The sequence below is a fragment of the Sitophilus oryzae genome, unplaced genomic scaffold, assembly GCF_002938485.1.
Source record: "Sitophilus oryzae breed Bouriz unplaced genomic scaffold, Soryzae_2.0 scaffold_1059_pilon_pilon, whole genome shotgun sequence".
Taxonomy (NCBI): domain Eukaryota; kingdom Metazoa; phylum Arthropoda; class Insecta; order Coleoptera; family Curculionidae; genus Sitophilus; species Sitophilus oryzae.
Window position 1 is genome coordinate 2,367,483 of NW_022145681.1, and position 22,898 is coordinate 2,390,380.

General features: G+C 31.2%; 2 protein-coding genes across 2 annotated transcripts in view; one reads left to right on the top strand and one right to left on the bottom strand.

Annotated features, from left to right (window-relative positions):
* The window catches only part of LOC115876632 (synaptotagmin-7), a 656,049-nt gene that overhangs the window by 584,637 nt on the left and 48,514 nt on the right, over nucleotides 1-22,898 (top strand). Inside the window, exon 4 of the mRNA XM_030892482.1 lies at nucleotides 14,098-14,238. Coding sequence (XP_030748342.1) covers nucleotides 14,098-14,238 — 141 coding nt within the window. The remainder of the gene's footprint in view (nucleotides 1-14,097; nucleotides 14,239-22,898) is intronic.
* Nucleotides 8,005-9,974, bottom strand: LOC115876622 (potassium/sodium hyperpolarization-activated cyclic nucleotide-gated channel 3-like). Its single transcript, XM_030892471.1, has 2 exons — nucleotides 9,885-9,974; nucleotides 8,005-9,800 (listed from the first exon to the last, which is right to left on the bottom strand). The coding sequence occupies exon 2, from the start codon at nucleotides 9,785-9,787 to the stop codon at nucleotides 8,111-8,113; it is 1,677 nt and encodes a 558-aa protein (XP_030748331.1). The 5' UTR covers nucleotides 9,788-9,800; nucleotides 9,885-9,974; the 3' UTR covers nucleotides 8,005-8,110.

The following is a 22,898-nucleotide window of genomic DNA, read 5'->3' on the forward strand; positions in this document are numbered from 1 at the left end:
TTGATGTTACTTCAGAAATTATTCGGAAAAAATCGAAATAAAAATGAAACTTCTACACCCTGTATCTCTGAAACTAAGCATTTTAGGACATACATTTATACGAACTTTTTTACTTATTTTTATCTGCAGAATATGCTGCCGAAGTTTCCGGAATACAGTTCGGACCACCCTGTATAAAGAATACCAGGTACGAATAAGTACAATTTTTAAAAAAATAGAAATACCACCCTTATTTTACCAAATTTTTATTATTAACATTTGGTGGTTTGCTTTTTGTTTTTCTTTGTTGATTTAAAGCGAATCTGATTGCTGTGAATATTTTGATTTTGAAATATAATGTTCTATAATGTTTTGTAGCAAGTAAAACTTAAACAAAAAGAATCTGATATAGAGAGTACTATAGGGAGAGCTCTAGCTGCGCCTTCGTTTAAAAAAACGGGCGAAGAGAATGAAGCGTACAAGTGACCAGTTAAATCCTCCTGCTAAAATCGGGGATAGTAAAGTACGTCTGCTGGATCTGTGTCTATGAAAGGAATGCGGACAAAATAACTTTAAATAAACAGCAATATATTTTATACGTCGACTTAACGAGTACGTCCCCGCAATTCGCTCCGCCCACTCATTTTATTGGCTACTTGCAAATTTGTCGAATTTTTATTGAAGGGACGCGTTGTCTAATTTTTTACGAAAAACATCGAGAGAATATTGTTTCCCCTCTCACGGATACCCCGTAGCTACTGAACGGACAGACCTAAGGGACAGACGTACTTGTAATGATTTAAAATACAAAATGGAGTGACTTTTGGTCTTCTGGATATAATTTTTTGTCATAAAGCATGTAAAATCTGATATAACCTAGCACAAATTAGGCTATTCTAATTTGTCCTAAAAAGTATCAGACTATACTAGTACGACTTAGGATTTGCAAAGTTCATAACAACGATAGGAATTTAGTTTTGGATATTTCCAAGGATATTTCCTTAACATTAATAGCGCGCGCTGTCGCGTCGGTTGTTTAACCAGTGCATTAATTTAAATATTCATAGTTTGTACTAAAAATTGTTGAATATAATAATTATATGATTTGTGTTTCGCACACACTCTCGTTTTCTTTTTATCTTCATGACATACAATATCCATAGTACTGGGAGTATACATAAAATTTATATAATTTTTTATCTCCTCAATTTCATTATGTCCTTATTTTTTCGAGTATATATTATGGCTAATTTTTTCTGGTCATGCAAATGGTATTAGGGCTAACGTGATAGAAATGAAAACGTTTTATTAACATGAAATGAATATATAATATTTTTAAATTATAACTGCCTTTGTTGGAAAAGTATTTTTTATCGTCCGATGTTATACGTACTGTTTTTTAATTGTCTCTGTATTCTGTGATATTAACATAATTAAATTTTATACAGGGTTTTATTTTTTCCTGTCGTTATTTTTTAGAAAATCAAAAAACTAATTACACATTCTCATAGCCACTTTATTAGGGCTATCTAATGGTATTTTTAGATTTTCAAATTAGCTTATAATTTGTGAGATACAGAGGCCAAATTAATTTTTCTAAATACGGACCTGCATTTTTTATTTCAGATTTTGGAAGACCTCGGTCTCCTGAGTACAATAATATGCCACACTTGATACTTTTTTTGTTTCGGGTAAAACAATAAAAAAATATTTAATTGTTATTTAAAATAATTTCAAATCCGACTCTGGTTTTTTAATTTATTTAATCTGATTATATTCAGCACAACAATATTGATCAGCGTTAATCGAGGCGTTAATTAACATTGAATAAAGAAAGTCAATAAAAATTATTTTGGACATTTGAAATCAATACATTTCAACATTAAGAGTACAAAAACAATTAACGAGTAATAAAAAAACAATTAAAGAGTACAAAATGCATTCGGAAGAATAAGAAGATCTGTTCAAAGAGCTATAAAAAAGATCGAACAAAAATAAATTTGTGCATTATGGAGTAATATGGTGGTAACCCTTTCGAACATGCAGAGCGTTAGAAACTAGTTTGTAGAAGTTGATTTATTTATAATAACTACGATTAATATTACGCATATTATTAGATCTTACACTGGGATTTCAAATTCTCAATAAAAAAAGTTAAAAATAATAGATATCTTTAAATTGCTGACCTGGTTATTAATTATTTGAATATTTCAAGACGTGATTTTCCTTATTCAATGTTAATTAGCGCTGATCAATATTGTTGTACTGAATATAATCAGATTAAATAAATTAAAAAAACAGAGTCCGAGTTGAAATTATTTTAAATAACAATTAAATAGTTTTTTTTAATGTTAAGGTATCCAAAACAAAAAAAAAAGTATCAAGTGTGGCATATCATTGTACTCAGGAGACCGAAGTCTTTCTAAACTTCAAATAAAAAATGCAGGTCCGTATTTAAAAAATTAGATTGGCCTCTGTATCTCACAAATTATAAGCTAATTTGAAAATCTAAAAATACCAGCCCTAATAAAGTGTAAGGCAATTAGTTTTTTGGTTTTCTAAAAAGTAGCGACAGGAAAAAATAAAATTGATTTTCAAAAAAAACAGTTTTTTCCAAAAAACTCAGCAATCCTTGAAATTTTTAAAACTCTTTTGATGGCATCTTGGTGAACATGCCAAGGAGCAACTTTGCCTCAATTTAACCACCTTCGTATCTATTACGGTTTCCGAGGTACCAATGCTCGTACCTCAAATTTGTAGCACCCTGTATATTCATATACCTATTCAGGGTAAGTTTTAAATAACTAGGAGCATTTTCATAGCTGGTAGTTTTCGATAAACGAAATACAGTCCCTTCTTTTGTCGGTTTTTAAATAAGTTCAAAATAACCGAGTTTTATTACCTTGAAAATAAAAAAAATCTTAATTATGAATTCAAAATCACTGACTTGTTTCTGTTTTTTCACAATAGATCTTTAAGTTAATCACCGCGATCTTGAAGATCTATCGTGTCCCCCTTTCTTGAGTTATAACTTATCATACTCATCATACAAAAAGTTTAGTTTTGTATATATTTTGTTTTATAGATTATACAGGGCGAGTCTTAAATAAGTGCAAATAATTTCAGGGGTGGTATATTTCGACCCCAGGAACACGTCTAAGAGGTTTTCTTCGCAAAAGAAACATGTTGAAAATCGTGCTTTTTCTTTAAAATTTCCTGTATATTTTTCGAAAACTTTTTAGAACTGCCTGTTCACCGCAAATTTTCCCACGGTATAATTTTTTAATCTCTAATATTACCATGGTTACGCCACTAAAAAGGATGCAATAGCTTTTTTCGTTTTCCTGTTATTACCGATTCTGAACCGTCCTAGAACTGTATGCGCAGAAGGAAATATGAGGACATTATTTCATTTGCGCATGCGCTGCAGAGTTCTAGGACGGTTCAGAATCGGTAATAACAGGAAAACGAAAAAAGCTAATATTGCCACTTAAAAAAAATTACTGGAAGAGTGAAAAATTCTAAAAAGATGGGAACAAAATACCCTGTCTGGTAATGTGCAAAGGTACTAGTTACTATTACCAAGATACTATGCCATTATGATTCATTTATCTATTTTAGTATAAAAACATACCCCTTTAACCGTTTTGAAGTTCAATTTATTAGAAACAATCAGAACTAAAACTTATACAATTACACCTTTCGGTACTTGCATTATTACATCTCTACTTAACACCTGTAATAACGAATCACGAAGTAACAAATACACAAAACGTGTGTTTTGAGTATAATTGTTTATAGGTACTCGATTTTAAGTGTCTTACCCTATATGGTCTTACCTTGTCAGATAAAATATTGTACGTAATTGTAATTTATATTACAGTTGAAGGTCAAACCTTTGGTGTTACAATAGCAAAATATAACACTAATACACCACAATATACACCAAAACAATTTTCTCTTGCACTCCAAATTTATTGATACTTTGATTGATACATAATCCGTGAAATACAAAATACTTTTTCCCGCTTCATACAAATTACACGAAAAACATTTTTCCTATCTATATGTCTCCTTGTGACATTAAAATATTTCAAAATGATGATCTTAACAAAACGATTTTTCGTTTATTTTAAAATTAAAATAGTTTGACATTGTTTTGTTATTCTGTCGTTCACAGCTGTCGTTGTTGATGTTGATTGTCAGTTTTGACTATGTTTTGACGTAATATGTAATATCTTATTAGCGAGGGGCATTCTTATTTGAGATCGATAGTTATGATCATTGCGCATTACGTACAATATTACAAAAACTACATTTCAACAACATGTAACAATATGAAAAATGTAAGTATAAACCAGAGGTATAAACAAACTGTATCAAGCCACGTTACATTTACACGTTTTCAAACTATAAAGAAACCAAACTTATCGACAGGATTTTTTTAATTTAATAAATTCTGCACGGCCCTACTGCCTACAGCGCCTCTGCCGTAGTGCCGCAGAGCAAATAAAACAGTTGAAACTACTGAATGTTTTGAAACTGTTGTATTTACTAGTTCCTAGTTCCAAAGTGTTTTTAACTTGATACAAATTCTTTTTTATTTATAATTTAAAGAAAAAAATTGCTTTAACGAAGATTCCAAGTAGATATATCAGTCAAGGGTCAAGTCTCTAAAAAAATAAACCAACAAAAGCAAACTTTTACCAAAGGTTTTACTCTTTTACCCATATACCTATCACATATCACAAAGGATGAGCAATAATCTTAAAGGTAGATTTTGTTAGTAAATGGGTACGTTTCGTGAGTGCTTAAGAAAATGGGAAGATTTTTGACATTGTTTTGTTATTCTGTGGTTCACAGCTGTCGTTGTTGATATGTTGATCTTATTAGCCAGGGGCATTCTTATTTGAGATCGATAGTTATGATCATTGCGCATTGCGTACAATATTATAAAAAATACATTTCAACAACATGTAACAATTGTTGTGTTGTGTACAGATAAGGGCAGATTGCACATTAAGGATATAATGAATACTTAATACCATAATAGCATAATATCTTATTTAAATATGAGAGGTAAGTTTTTTTCTTTTTATTGATAACAGTGCTACTAGCAAACACCATTAAACAAGAAACGTGCCTTTGCAATGTGTGCCTTTCGGTGGCTTGTAATAAATATCTACCATTTCAGTGAAATTTTGAAATTTTCAGTTAAAAAATTGAATATCTTAAAAACGTGACATCAGTAGTAGATTAAAATTATTATAGGAACAAATTGCAGAAAAAATCCGGTGGCTCAAAAAAAGCAGTTTTTTTAAATTTTGAAACTTAAATAACTCGATTATTTTGGACTTATTTGAAAAACGGCAAAGAGAAAATATGTTTTTTTTTATCGAGATCTACCAGCCCCGAAAATATTTGCACTTATTTAAGACTCACCCGTATAATAATTACTTTATGTTTTCATAATTTGTATTGTTTTCATATTTTCATATTCATAGGTTGTAGTTGAATGGTGAAAACTGAATAATTAAATACTATAATAATAACTTAACAGTTTTACCATAAATCATCTTTTATACACAATGTACTTTTGAATAAATTAAATAAGGATAACATCCTTTATTTTAATTTTAAACATTCTGTTAGACTATACGTGTTTCTATGACGCGGCTGCAGGGTATATATATTTTCGGAAGATAAAACTAAAAGCTCGTAGTAGGTAAAATTAATTTTATGTGGACTAATTGAAAAAGTTTGTTTAACTTAATAACGCAAACAAATTGTGTGAAATTATGCAACACTTCGCACAAATAAATTAAAAGTAGGACGGCTGCAGTTTATACTTATAAATCAAATTATAGAGGGCGTTTCAAAAAACATATGCCATCTCTCGTGGGGATATTCCCCACGTAAAAATAATATTTACTTTTTATATCAACATAAGTCCGATTCTGCTTTGTTTCATCAGGACCGTCCTTAGACTGTTGGCCGCCTGGAGCAAGCCCGAAAAAATGCGACCCTCCCTTCAGACAATCATTTTTTTATTAGAGCGAAATTTGATCCGAAGAATCAGATGTGAAAAAAAAATATGAAAGTTGTGCCACAGACGGTAAGAAATATTATCAAACGGTTTCCGAAAAAAAGGAAATAAATATTGCAAGATTTTCAGAATTAGCATTTAAATTTTTTATTTAAAAGGAGCATCACATGGTACCTAACAAGAATAAAAAAAACTTTATAAGGTACATTAGCCAAACTAGCACCTAAAACTAGGTAATATAAATTATTATAAATTATTAACAAAACAAAATTCGTAATAAATACATAGACATCCTGAAAAACAAAATTCCTAACATGGACTTTTGTCCATAAAAAAAAATTAAAAAAAAACATAAAAAAAAGTTTATAAAACTTTTTTCTTGCAAACTCTGAAATAAAATCGTCGATATTTAGACTGTTCGCTATTTCGTGCTCAATAGATATTAAAGATAATCCGCTTAATCGTTCAAGCTTGTGTCATACTTGATCTCAGGTAATTCTCAATTATTTTGAGTTTAGAAAAACTTCTCTCGGGTTGCCACTGAAACCGGCATCGGCAGCGTTAATAAGATTCTTATGGAAATGTAAATAATTGGAAAGTTTTCAATCAGATTGTGAATTTTTATATTTTAGTGTTTGTTTTGGACAACTGAAGTTTTCGGCATTATCTGGTCGTATTAGAGGTAAAATCTCGTCCCGAAGCCTAGGCCATTAATATCATGTTTGTCTCCGTCCGTTAAATAGAGATGAAGATCCATACAATGCTTTTTTATTTCCTCTCGGTTGATTTCCTGAGAACTGTGAAGTCGTATAAAAACCAACCTAACCTAACCAAAAGTAGTCCGAGTGAGCTTTTAACAGGTCAAACCTTTCCTGGAGAGCCTCATGGATTGTATCCAGGACAACAAAGAAAAATTCGATTTTAAACTTTTCCTGTGGATCTAAAATTGGTTCACTGATTCATACAAAAACTGTCTAGGTTTCCTGGCCAGTTAGGAAACGCTCAAATCGTATTTTTAATCATATCTCAATTTTTTCAAATGGAACGAGGGTGGCTCATTAGCATATTTGGAAAAAGCATTTTTTTACGAATAATTTGGTACCACACACTTGGTATTTCGAGTCAAATTTTCGTTACGAACCGCAAGTTATAATTTCAAATAAACCATATGCGAAAATGTCACTAGTTGACATATGATATGTCATTCTATTCAGAGTGTTATTTTCTATCGAATAAAGTAAAAAAATACCGAGGGTGCCATTTAAAAATCAAAAGTTGTAGTTATTTCCGGTGAAACAGGAAGTGACCGAAAACAATTGAATACGTCAATCAATCCTAATTTATGGCATATACTAACATACAAAATCTCGTTTTTTTACCTGTGAAAATAAAAAAGTTATAGGGGGTGAGCCACTTTTGAGACGCACCCGGTATAACGGGATAAGTACGCAAATGAAAAATTACTTCATAAATCCATATAAAGAAATAATTGAAAAATGTGGATTTGAATATTATTGTAAAATTTTATCTATTAATTTGTTACAAAAACCGAGGGGGTTTGCTAGTTTATTGGAATATTATTTTTTTGAATAAAAAAGTTGTCAAAATGATTGATAGTGGTCGTTTTACATGGAAAAAGTTTTGATAAACATTTTTGAGCCTATAATAAATAATGGTCTGTAATTGACAGCATATTGAAATTAAAAAGCAAACCAAATTAAAATTTGAGATTAATGAATATATTACACAAACTTTGTTGTTTAAAGTTTCATATTTTAAAAAAGCGGGATATTTAAATCTCAATATGGTAATTACTTTTGGACAATCTGGAAACAAAATAAATTAACTTTGATATAATGCTGAATTATTTAATCTCTATGTATACTAAAACATTCTTTAAGAAATTTAACTAATACATTCCATTTGACAGACACTCTTTAGCAATAAGTAAAACAACAAAAATCACTCTCGTAATCGTTTATAGATTCTTATTTATTGTTAACTTAAATATTTTGAACAACAAAGCTGCAATAATTTATTGCAGTAACAACTAACTTATGCAAAGTTAAATAAATGAAATGTAAATTATTCCTTTTCGTTAGTTTCTGTATTATTCTTCATGGATGACATATAAGTCATTTCAAACAGTTCTTTCTTGTATCTCTCTTCTAGCCCCCTTACTTTCTTTAAACGGTCCTCAGCCAATTTCAGTAAAGAATCGTAAACTTTAGCATTATTTCGAAAACATTTGTCAAAGTCGTTCCTGCTCAATTTATAGACTCTGGAAATTTCTATAGCGACAACAGAAGCACTTCGATGTTTTTCTTTGACAAGGATGGCGACCTCACCGAAATGAGCGCCATCTTGTAAGTGGTTTATTTCCTTTCCAGATGGAGTGAAAACTGCCACGGTGCCGCTTTCTAAGAAGTACATAGACTCTGCCGGTGTCCCAGATTGTGTAATAATCTCATTAGGTAGAAAAATTTCGGGAACCAAATAAGCTACCACTTGCTCCACTTCTTTTGGAGATAATTTGGAAAAAATTGTAACCGAATTAATCAGCGTTTTACAAAGAAATACGTCAATTTCTTTTTTAAGATTTTCCGAAAACATATTCTTGATGAACCGTTCATTAAAGAACACTCTCTGATATTTGTACGTGTAATATGTAATTAGTCGTCTTTTCAGGTCCTGCGAAATCTGTTTCGCTTTTATATACTCTTCTAATTCTTTCATGACTTCTCTGAATTTAATTCTGACGGAGTTTTGAGATACAAAATTGTGCAACAAAATGATCCAAGTAACGGTGAGCATTAATTTTCCAGCGAAATAGTTGAAACTAGCTACACTAACTTCCTCTACTAATTTGTAAGGAATGCTAATATTCGGCAAACTGATCAACATAGTATATTGTGCTGTTCTGAAAAAAGTAGTTATATATTGCGTCCTTAATCCTTGCTTCATAAACTCTTGCGTCAGCCATGACTCTTTGTGATGTAGACCTGTCATTATGAAGCGGTACTGAGGTACGCCCACGTGCAAGCATGTCATAAAGTGCATCGTAAAAAGAGTAAACAAGAAAAATGAGATTATGAACACTTTTTGCGGTCCCATAGTGAAATAAGTTGCCATTGATTTGAATGAAACGAAAAAAGTGATCATACGCATTAGTTTCAGTAAAATGCATGTTTTCAAAATAAGATATGGAATTTTTGGAATTAAAGGGTAGCTAAAGAATACTTCCGGAACGCCAGAGAGCACATCACAAAAAAATAAGCCACTAAATATATACTTTTTTGCAATTTTTATACGAGATAACTCGATACGCTTTGTCTTAGGCACAGCGTAACCAGTAAAAAATTCCAAAATGACGTTAACACCAGATATAACATCGAAAATTAGCACCATCATCATAAGAGGTCTGCTCATGTACATCGCTTCGGCGCTTATGAAGCTCCAATCTAATAGCTTAAGAATTACCAGAGGTCCATAAAAGAAAAAAGCAAATATGTCGTACATCTGCTTAAATATACTCAGAGGATGAATGGTATATGGGTAAAAATACACTTGGCGCTTTTTTTCGTTGAGCAATGCCACTTCGCTGTTGAAATATTCCAAAACAATGGGATGCCTCTCGCTGACCAACGAGATACGTCTAAACGATAACTTGAAAGCCTGCCAACCAGATGCACCGTGTACGTCCGGTGGAAAGACTATTTCGGAATTACGACTTATCATATCAGAATGTTGATCCAATTTCATGTTGAAAGGCTACCTAAAAATTAATTTTTTGTTAATATGTACTAAATACATAAACCAGAACGTTGGTTAATACTAAATTATTAAATATGCTTAATACCTGAATTATAGATTAATTTATTTTTAGAATCTTGAAAATTGTTATAAAAATACTTAGTTATTTAAGTAAAGTAACTTATATAAGTGACAAAGTTTTATTGACAGTTGTTATGTTCTATTGCAACCTAGGTAACAATACTTAAATTGCTTTCCGAATATACAGGGTGGTCCGAACTGTATTCCGGAAACTTCGGCAGTATATTCTGCAGATAAAAATAAGTAAAAAAGTTCGTATAAATGTATGTCCAAAAATGCTTAGTTTTGGAGATACAGGATGTAGAAGTTTCATTTTTATTTCGATTTTTTCCAAATAATGTCGGAAGTAACGTCAATATTTGGATGAAAATTTGTGTCTGGGAGTTTTTTGACATGAGAAATTTGATTTTGATGTCAATATGACTCCTGCTAGTAGAGGGCGCCACCTACATATTTTTTAACTGGTTTGAAGAGTAATAACTTTTCATCCGTACCTGTATAAAATTACTGAGTAAAAAAATATACATTTACGACGTTATTTACGTGACCAAGGTCTCGCTACGAGTAATGGTTTTCGAGATATTTGGAATCGAAATTATCAATACCTGTCATCATTGACATAAATTAAACATGTTGACTAAATATTTATTAGACTGAAATAATAAATTTGAAATGTTTTTGTGCCAAAAATTCAACAGAAACTGTTTTATCATCATTTTTTGCAGAAAAATTTATGATTAATTTAAAAAATAAAAAATTTCCCAAATTTATTATTTCAGTGAAGTAACTATCTATTCAACGTGTTTATATTTTTGGTCAATAATGACATGTATTGTCTATTTCCTTTCTAAATATCTTAAGAATGGTTACTCGTAGCGATTTTTACAAAGAGATATTTTTTACGTAAAAAGTCACAGAGATGTATATTTTTTCACTCGGCTGTTTTATACGGGGACGGACAAAAAGTTATTACTCTTCAAAACAGTTAAAACACATGTAGGTGGCGTCCTCTACTAGTAGGAGTCATATTGACACCAAAATCAAATTTCTCATATCAAAAAACTCTCAGACACCAATTTTCATCCAAATATTGACGTTACTTTAGAAATTATTTGGAAAAAAATGAAATATAAATGAAAATTCTACACCCTGTATCTCCGAAACTAAACATTTTACGACCTACATTTATTCGAACTTTTTTACTTGTTTTTATCTGCAGAATATACTGCCGAAGTTTCGGGAATATAGTTCGGACCACCCTGTATATACAAAATTTATCGTGTTCCGGACTAAACACAGAGTCTTCAAACTTTTTTTAAGATTTCGGGAGAATTTCGAGAGAATCGGGAAATTTCCCACTAGTTAGTATCACTGAATGTGTGTCTTTTTCAAAAGGAAATATTTAAAAAAAAATATCTATTAGGAAGAATCAAAACCCCAAGACCCAGGTGAGAAAATGGAGACAGATCCTCCAGCCTCCACCTCACGGGTTCCTCAGTCGGAGGCAAGTTCCTCGACTATGAAGAGCGGCACGGAGCGGAGGGCCAAACTCCAATCGTGGAAGGGTGTGTACCCTCAGAGGAAGAACTGTTGTCAGAGGAGGATGGGAAATACCCTGTCGCCTCTACAACAGAGGTATGCTAGGTTATAGATTGTGTGATGACTCAAGGAAGGGGGGTACAGTAGATCTTTAACGTCGCAGTGATTAACCCCCCCTCTTACACATTTCTACATTCTACAACCAAAAACCCAACTATCGAGAAAGAATGCACCTAGATGATAAAATTATTTTTAAATTTCTTGATTTGTCGACGTATTCCACAGGGTGTTTTAAACTTTCACCAAAATAGCAACATTTTGTTTTCCCTTGTATAATTGGCAGATGAGAACTTTTATTCTTAATTTAAAAAAAGATACTAAAAATGAAATAATTTAGCTACACAAGATTGACAAAAAAACTCTCACTGTTAGGTCTTTATTATGTATCTATAGCATAAATGAAATGATAATATTAATTTTTTGTGAAAGCGTTTCGAAATTGACAGTTTTTGATATTTATTTGAGATTCGAAACGACATTCTTTTAGGCACTAGTATCTAAAAGTGACACTTGTTTAGACACTAGTACCTAAATGTAAAAAATGAAACGTTTGAAATCTTCACACTAATAAATGACTGACATTCTTTAATGGCATCTACTGTCAAAAACGTGATTTCTTCCCTCCTATATGCTCCAAATACTCCAACGATTAAGACAACTTTAGCTAACAGGAATTCTTCGTCATCGGCTTCTTTCATAAAGCGTTATCTATTTCCAGTTTTGTAAATACTTTTGATTTATTTGCCTGATACCCGGAAGCTTTTCTTTTTAAAAATGCAATAAGGCTTGTGAATTTGCTAATATCTACGTTTCTGTTCAGGTAAATCATGGTGCGGAGAGAGCATCGAATATTTACTCCACAGAGTTGACGGCTTTAAGGTAGTGGATAGTGAGGTTGGTAGCGAATATTTCCATTCGAATTTTGCAGGAAATTTCAGAAATTTTCGAAATATTCGGTCCCAAAATCGCGAATATTCGCAAAAATCCGAATTTTGCAAGAAATTTGGTTTAGTCAAAATTTAACGAAAGTATGCCTATTCTAAAAGCAGATGAAAAAGAATGCTTCTCCGCCGTACAAAATAGGAAAGGTATGGCTCTTAAACCAATGCATTTTGCCGCGAATTTCTTGGACCCATGTTTCCTGGAAGAGCACCTTAACAATGAAAAGCTTATGGAATTTATCAACATATCAACAATATCACCAACAAACATCCTCAGTTTGTCAATAATAAAGAAGCCATTTGTACATATGTAACAAATTATTGCGTCAAATCTTAAGTCGTAATCGTATTTAAATATTTCAACTGAGTATAGAAATACTCAGTTGAAATATTTAGCTGTTGCTCTGCTGTCTTTACCAACGTCATCTGCAGCCACTGAGAGAAGTTTCAGTACTTACAGTTTTATCCATACTAAACAAAGGAATCGCTTAACTGCACAAAGAGCCGGCAAAATAATGTTCTTAGCTCGTAACAATAAATTATTACTACACAAACAAAAAGTGGATATGGAGCATAATATTCAACATGAAACTCCTCCAGAACTACTAGGACCCGTAGAGGTAGAGGTCCATCCTTCAGAATCAGATCCAGATGACACATCAAATATATCTGATTTGGAAATAGAAATTGACGAAGACAGTACTACTACTACTATAATACAATATATGAATAGAATAATTCAGTTATTTTTGTTTTACATTTTTTAAATTTATATTTGGTGCTTTTTTGTTTTTTTTTAAGTTCATAGTCATAGTTCATGGTTTATGTACAAAGTACAAATGTTACCAAATGATTTTTGTTATGTGTTATGTTTATGACTTTTATGAGTTATGTATTGTTTATTAAAAATATAACAACTAATATTATGTTTATTGTTTTTTTTTCACTTTCATATTGGTATCAAATGTCTATCTAATTTATTTCTTTATTGTATCAACAAAAAATATGTAAAATTGTAAAATTTCCTAAAATTTCATAAATTTCTGAAAGCTTCCGAAAGTTTCGGAAATTTCCTGCAACAATCAAAAATTTCCGAAATATTAACATCACTAGCAGTGGATAACTTCAGGAAATAGGTTAGCAATACTTTGTCTGTGAAATTCTCAACATGTTTTTCTTTGACCCAGGTTTCAAAGTTGTTGTAGGTGGTCTCGTATAAGGCTTCTCGGGCACTAACGTGTATAACGCAGTTTCAGCAGCTTGTTGAATATCCAAAGACTCGTCATTAACACTCATTTTTTCACAAGACTTTGTAAGAAATACGGCGACGTTTGAACCTGACAGAACTTTGTCAAACAATGCATAAACAATGCCTTAGAAACCGATTACCAGGACATTTTAAAAAATGTTTAAAAATAAATAATAGTAATAGCATTAAAATCTCAAATTATCCGCTTTCACAAAAAATCTTGTATAAAATTCGTTACGAAAAGAGTGTTTTAAGCAATCGACGCATTGTCCAACTTGGCTTTCGCCGCGTTGGACAATTTTGCGTTCCGTGCTTAAAACACATTCATTTCGCAACTTGTTACATAAATAGCTATTACTCAATTGTTGCGGTTATACGAATTTTAAATACACACTAAAAGTAAACTACATAGTCTGAGTTGTATAATATTAATATATATTTTTTTTCAGATGGCTTTCCTCCAGAGCCGCTCAATATCCTTGGTGGACATGTACATTGACAATTCGGAACCGTCAGAGAATGTTGGACAAATTCATTTTTCTCTGGAGTACGACTTCCAAAACACCACACTTATTCTTAAAATTATGCAGGTAAGTCTTACTCTCTCTATTTTACCAAGAAATTGATGTGAATATGTTTAAAAAATATCTTGGGACACCCTGTATACAGCAGTGCTTCCCCTAAACAAATTACAAAACATCATCTTCTAAAATGTATTTTTTGAAATATGGAACAATTAATTTGGTTTATATTAAAAATGCTAAAACATTACTTTAATTTCTCCAAAAAATCCTGTATGGGTATTTCGCCATAAAATTTACTTTAGAAGTAGAGAGAGGTAATCGTTTGCCATTTCTTGATGTTTTAGTGTCAAAGTTTCAAAATAAACTAATTTTAGATGTTTACAGAAAACCCACAAATACCAGATAGATACTTAAATTTCACATCTAATCACAGTATAAGTATAAAAAAAGGTATTATAAAAAGTTTACATGATAGGGCAAAAATAATATGTTCAGACGACATTTCACTAAACAGAGATATAAACCACATAAAAAATACATTAATAAAAAACGACTATGCACCATGTTTTATTGAGAAAACATTAAACGAAATACAAACCCCAAATCATAGACACAATGATAACAATAAACAATATACCTATACAACTTACAACTCCATACATTCAAGGCGTTTCGGAAAAAATATGAAAGATAGGAAAACAATATAACATACGAACATCTTTCAAAACACAAAATACACTTAGATCCATTTTATCACATACTAAACCAATGAATACCAGAACAACAAACAAAAAATGTAATATATAAAATGCCATGCGAATGCGATACATTTTACATTGGTGAAACATCTAGACCCTTAAATGTTCGAATTAAAGAACGTAAAGATTATTTAAGAAAAGGAGATTTTCACAAATCTAAGATTTGTCGCCACTCATGGGACACAGGGCACAGAATAAATTTTAATAACGCCAAAATTATAATGAATAAAGCGATAGCCTCTAAAAGAAAAATAAAAGAGGCTTTTTTAATACAATCTAATAAAAATAAATGTATTGCTCATGCATCTGTAGATGTTAGTAATGTATGGCAATCGCTTCTTTGATTTAAAAAAAGGCCAATTTTTTTGAATTCAAGATTATTCTCTGATTTTGCTTAATATTAATCTATTGAACTAAGTAAAACATTAGAATAATAGCCATAACAAGTTTTTAGTTTAAAGCAGGGTTGGCATGATTTAATCAAATGGTTGGCATGATTTAAATCAAATGATTTAACGTTTTTCTTTTCATCTCTTCTTATGGCCTTGGACCATTTTTTTCTGTTTTCGCTCATCCATTACTATTTATAAATATCACTAATAACTAATAATGTTTTAATTAACACAAATAACTAAAATTTTGACTCGGATTCAACAGCGTTTAAAAGCAAACTGTGTAAAATAAACACGCGTCTGGCTCCACTCAACCAGAAGAACGGCGGGTGACGTCACAGCGGCAAGGCGCGGTAGAGAGCGTTTGCCGGATCATTTAAATTAACAATATTCAATTATTTTATATTAGAGGCATTTCTTAACCGATAACAACGATTTTTTTTATTCAATTTGTAATTATATGAACTATTTTTTAAAACCATTATTTAAAAACATGCATTTTCCTCATTTAAAGAGGTTGTACGAGAATCGCCCAATTAGTGGATGTCGGCAACCGGATTGCTCAACTATTTTTATTATTTAGTACGTGAACAGGAGAGTGTTGGAAATTCTAATTTCAGGTGTAGATACCGAAAATTATCGTTAGACATTCGAATATAATTTTTAAAATCATCGTGATGTTCCGTCCTAAGTTCATGAACGAAGGATATATGAGAAAACTGATTTCTTTTAAGCAATCAATTTCTACTCCAAAACCTCCTCTTTTTCTTTTCTTTTTTTGTCGTCGTTGCTTTTGGATTAAAATCACTATTACTGCTGCCGCCGCCACCATATCCATCATCTCCATTATCTTCAATCATATTTACACTTCATGTACTCAAGCACTCTACTAAAAAAAACAGCAACTGAAATTAATTTCCAGAAAAATTGATTGACAACCAAATTGCTTGAATGTCGCCTTATAAATGGTCCGTTGCAAGCAACCAAATTTTTTAGAAATTTAGAAGCAATTTTATCGTTCAACTTGGTTGCTACAAAATCGCCCAGTGAATTAAAATCATTATTTAAATCGTAATTTAAATCAAGTGATTTTTTTAATTTTATTCGTGTGATTTAAATCAAAAAAATAATTTTATTGAAACTTTATAATAAATCAAAAAATAACTGTAAAAGTTATAAAAATCTATCCTAGAAAACTATAAAAAATATTTTTATAACAGATAATAAATTGAAAAATAATTGTAAATTTTATAAAACTATATAAAAATATCTATTCATCAATTTAAATGTTGAACCGATTTTTGAAGTAATTTCGTGTGAATCCATAAGACCGCTAAACGCAGGAATTTTCTTTAAAATTTATTTATAAGTGACAAAAATTCGGTTTTCGAATACGCATTCGCCGACTACTGCCAGAACTAGGTTCTTCTGATATAGACTATATCTTCATTCCCTAAAATCTATAATCGTTGTCAGAAAATATGTTGTTTTATATTTTTTTTGAAACGTTGGTATGTGTCCAAATTCTTACCGACATTTTGATTTGCAGTAAGTACTTTACACTTTGACATTAGATAATACTATTATCTAATGTCAAACTACTACTCATTCTCGACTTAAGACTATTTCCGAACAATAGTGAATAGTAATAGTAAGTGATAGTAAGAAATTATACTTTTTTTGACGATGCTGTACATTTGAAGGACCATCGTAAAGCTATTTCGACGTTACAAGGAGGTACAACAAGTACATTTTTACTCCGAATAAAACACTATTTTTTAAAACATTACAAATAATTTTAATCAATTTCAAACATTGCAAATAATACAATCAGTAATCGAGAAACGATTTGTACACTCGTTGAATTTGACACCTAATATCAGTTTAATAATATATTTTTGTACTTTTGTGCTTAGGCGTAACAGTGCTTTACTTTTATGCCTATAGCCGTTAAAATGAAAAAAAAATAATACTTTTGAGACGTTTGAAAAGTAAATCCTTTTGATCTGAAGCGAGCGACTTTTTTGCGAAATATATTGGTGAACAATGTGGAAAAATGACGCGGCCCCGTAGAATTGTTAATGTTATCGGTATCGCTCAGAGTGATTAAGATTTAGCCATTTAGGATAGGACTTTAATTGGAAATAAGTCCTAGTCATTTAGAAATCCGATTTAAATATTGGTTTGAATTAAAATCAAAAAAATCTGATTTAAATTAAAAAAATTCGATTTAAATCAAAAAAATCTGATTTTTTTGATTTTTTTAAAAAAATCATGATTTTTTCCAACCCTGGTTTAAAGTAATATTAAATATTACCATATAACTGCCTTAAAATATTCCCTCGATATTCTACTAAATAGTAGTTTTCAAAATTAGAATGATATATTGAATATACCAGAAAATAATACATTATTAATAGTATCCTATTTTTTCTCGTAAAAGATTGGATCTATTCAACAGAGTTTTCAAAATGGAGTCGAAACTTTCTGAAACAACTTCTTTTTCAACTGGTTTTATTAAAACTTGCGAGTTTTAGAGACTTTAGCATTTTAAAACGAAATATTTCAAATATGAAATAACTTTTTCTTAAGTAGTTTCGGACGGACGCTGTTTAGCTGATCTGAAGTTTTTAAAAATTTAGAATTATTATGTTGGAGTTTGAAAAATAAACTTTTTTCTGTGGATAAATCGAATTATAATTTACTTTGTACATTTTTAAAAACATCTAAAAATTAATATGTCAGGTATATACGTATGTATAATAATCTATGTTTTGCTAAGTGCTTTAACATTTGACTTTCCAATAGGACCAATAACACCCGAGACCGAACTGTGACCACTTCTCCATAGGAATAATATATAGAGGGAGTTTCAAAAAATCATCCCCACTTACTCACACTTTTTTGAGCTATCCTATAGAAGTTAAAATATTTTCCTAAAAAACATCATAACACATACTTTAGGTTTGGTTTGGTTTGGTTTTTATTTTCCTAAAAAACATCATAACACATACTTTAGGTTGACACTTATACAAAATTCCTAAATTTTTATATTATAGGGGCTACAGACAGGGTTCGGAAAACTACATGTTACTTTTAAAAACTACATAAACTACATTACATGTAGTTAATGTAGTTTATGTAGAGGGTGTAGTTTATGTAACCTATGTATGTAACTTTCAAATATCAAAGGTTTGAGGTGAGGTTATAATAAGTTGAAGCTTTAAAAAACAGAAGAAATATGGCTTTAAATATAATATTTACATCATATTATCTCTATTACACCTAATACAAAGGAAAATTATTTCTATTATCAATACATAGTTTATTAACGTAGTTTTCGTGTAGTTAATGAACGGGAAAAGACGTAGTTTTTGAAGAAAAACTGCACATAGTTAATCAGATAAATTACGTCTTAATTAACTACTTCCGAACCCTGGCTACAGATGCCCGACGCACTGTTGCCGGGCCCGTAGAAAAAAACTTTGAACCGTAACAACCCCTATTTGCGGCATGTTTTTAATATTGTAATCGCAAAACATTTTCCGATGCACGTCATCAATCATATCGACATTGAAACTAAAGTCTATAAACCTGACTAAATGAAAATCTGGCAAAAATGTTTAAATTTGTTGTATATGTAATTTAAGATACCGATACGTTCATCTTACTTTATAGAGCAGATGATTGTAACAGATATTTTATTTAGATTAAAGGTGCAAAAATTAGTTTAAACCGAATTTTATTATCGCTATGTTGGTCACACTGCGCCGTTTTCAGCAAGGTTGTCGTTTATTATTTGACAATTATCCTAATGTCAGTCACTATTTTGTATAATATGGTGTTGATGTTGAATCTTTGTGAGTAATTCTCGTTTTTTGCCTAATAGTCTTTTTAAAAAATTGTACTTTTAAGCACACAGTGCTTTTAAGAGCTAAATTTTCGAGTTTTTGTATTCCATTTCTTGAAATTTGTATGTTGAAAATATGCCGAAGCATTTAAATAGTTGAAGCAAAGAGCTTGTAGCTTCCCTGATAAACTATTTTGAACGAGAACGTGACAGTAAAGGTCCTTTATTACCCTTGACTGCAGTCAGAGAAGTAAGTTTGATTGATAAGCACATTACACCACTTTCAAAGTTATTTCTACGCTAATTTTTATTAAATTCTAAAAAATCTAATTTAAAAAATTATATAATAAATATATTGATCACGTGCATCGGAAATTGTTTTGCGATTACCATAGGAATCCTGTGAAGTGTTTTGTCATTATTTAAATTAAATTCTGGATAATTCTTTGTACACTTTCATAATACGCTAGGTGTACTTCTTTATTCTGATATTCTATATTTATTTCATCATCCTCCTGCTGGTCTTGCATATCTTCGCTTTCATTTCAGAGTTCTTCAAAATATTCTTTCCATCTATTCAAAACATCCGTTTATTTCTAACTCCATTTTACATTCTTCATCAAACCACTGTTTTGAGTCTCTGTCTACTTCTTTTTCCACAGCATGTACTGTGCATCGGTATTTGGAGTGTTGCCGTAATTACCGCGAACGCCGAATTTCTTCTGAAAGGGCTGACGCTATGGAATGCTCTATTTGTTCGGACAATTTTATTGTGAATAGTAAGACAGTAACATGTGGGTATTGTCAGTTGCGTTTTCACAATTTGTGTGTCAAACTGAAGGATCCTGCCTCAAAGACCATTGCGGATATCGAAAACATATTTTGGTTCTGTGATGACTGCATCGATGTTGTCAAACAAAATTTAAAGTTGATTGAAAATATTGAAATAATAAAAAAAAGCGCAGAAGCAGCACAGCAACAGTCTGCGGATTGTTTGAAAACTATAGAACAGATGAAAAACAACTTGCAGACTGCTAATAAAACAACTGTGTCCAACAGCCTTTGTTTGCTACCTAATAACAGAAGTTTTGCTAATGCTGTGAAAGAGGGTTCTGTATTGATAAAACCAACAACAACTTGTGCCAACAGAACGACCAAGCAAAAAATTAGTGAGAGTATGAACCCAGGCGAGCTCGGAATAGGCATTAAAGGAATTGTTAATGCTAAAGATGGCGCTATTCTGGTCCGTTGCAGAGACAAAGAAGAAGCAAAACTTTTTAAGGAAAACATCGATAAAAAGATAGGGTCAAATTTTGCTACCACATTACCAAGAAAGAAGAACCCGTGTATAAAAATTGTAGGTATTGAAACGGAATATAAAGAAGATGATTTACTTCAAACAATAAAACAACAAAATAAATGTATGTTCTCTCACTCAAGTCAATTGAAGGTTAGGGTTATTAAGAAAATGATAGCATCATACTTTGCTATTGTGGAATGCCACCCGGAATCGTTTGCTAATGTAATGTCTAAAGAAGAAAAAAATATTTTTATTGGATACAGAGCTTGTAAATATTTTGAACATGTCAGTATAACAAGATGTTTTCATTGCCATAGATATAAGCATATAGCTAACGAATGTAAACACAAGAAAAGCTGTGGAAGGTGCATGAGCGATGACCATGAAACGAAAGATTGTAAGAACAATACACTGACATGTGTAAATTGTAAAAATACTAATGAAAAGTTTAATTTGGCGTTGAATATTGAGCACTCTGTTTTTGACATGGAGTGTCCTACCTATTTGCGCTTGCTGAATAATGAAAGATTAAAGATAGACTATAGTCAAACCATCCTGTAGCAATCACAAAACAGAGAGACTAAAAATGACACCTCTAGTAATCAAACTAATACTAAGGATATAATAATATTTCACCAGAACATTCAGTGCTTAAGAAATAAGATATTCGAATTAGAAGTTTACTTGAATAGCGACATAAAGCCGGACATTATTTGTTTTTCCGAGCACTGGCTTAAATCACAAGTGGCTCAGTTTATTCGCCTGGAGGGTTATCATCTAAAATCTGTATATACGAGAACAACTATGGACCATGGAGGTACTTGTATTTTTGGACTGACTGATCTTTCTCTACAGGAAGAAAGTCGGGTGGTGGAAAAAAGTGTTGAAGGCGTTATTGAATGTGCATGTGTATATTCCTTTCAAATGAGACTAATTGTTTTGTGTATCTATAGAAGAGGACTTGGATCTTTCGACGAATTTATAGATAAACTAGAAGACATTTTGTCTTATATAACTTTAAAGTATGTAACTTTTAAAATAGTTGTTGCTGGCGATTTCAATTTGAATCTCTTGCAAGCGAATTTAAAAAACAAGATTTTCCTTAACCTGTTACTGGCAAATAATCTTCATCAAACAATTTTTGAAAAAACTAGAGAAGTAAGAGATTCATCTTCGCTTATTGATAATATATTTGTAAATTTTGTAGATTTCAATTCTAAAGTTGTAGATACATCTTTGTCTGATCATTTTGCTCAATGTCTTAACATGATAGTTAATGATATAAAGACTAAGCACAAATGCCAACATAAATTTAAAAAATCTTTTTCAAAAAATCGTGTTGAAAGTTTTAGAGACGAATTGACCAGAATAGATTGGTCGCCCGTTTACTCTTCAATTTTGCCTGACGACGCCAACAATTGTTTTTTGAACATTTTCACAACTCTCTCTGACAGAATATTTGTAACAAAAAATATAATACAACTCCTAAATCAAGATATTGGATTACAAGAGGAATAAAGATCTCATGTCGACACAAGCGCGTCTTATACTTTAAAAAACTTACAGGACAAGCATTCAATATTACAACAAGTATTGTTATATATTAAAAAACGTTATTAAAGAAGCAAAAATAATGTCTAATCGAAATTTTATTTACAATGCTGAAAATAAAACCAGAGCAACTTGGCAAATAGTTAATAATATTGTTAATCATAATAATGTGAGTAGTAGCTTATTTGACAGTTTTTCGGGCAAATATGACAGCCCCTTGTTTTTCTGTAACACTGTAAGTTCGTTTAACAAATATTTTGTCAATTTGTGTCCCGATTTTGATGCTCATAATGTTGAAAATCTGCCACGTAACAATAAACTATCACAATCATTTTTCTTAATACCTACCGGCAAACAGGAAGTCTTTAACACTATTCAAAATTTAAAAAATAAAAAATCTGTTGGTGATGACGAAATCCCCATATCGGCTTTAAAAAAAGTGGCAGATATTATATCAGACCTTTAGCGCACATTATTAATGCATGTTTTGTTTCGGGAGTTTTTCCGACTAAATTGAAAACGCTTATATTAGACCTATTTTTAAAAAAGGTGAAAAAGATGAAATGAAAAACTATAGACCCATATCTCTGTTAACTGGTATTAGTAAACTTTTTGAATATGTTATACATATTAGGCTAACAAATTTCTTAGAGAGGAATGCAGTATTATCTGATCAGCAGTATGGTTTCAGGAAGGGAATGTCGACAATTCGGGGCTTGTATTAAGCGCTCTCTTTTGCCATTGACTCGCTTAACAATAAGAATCAGACACTTGTAATGTGCCTGGATCTTTCCAAAGCTTTCGACAGTGTAGATCACAATATTTTGCTGAATAGGTTGGATGGGTATGGTATTCGAGGAAGGGCTTTAGAACTG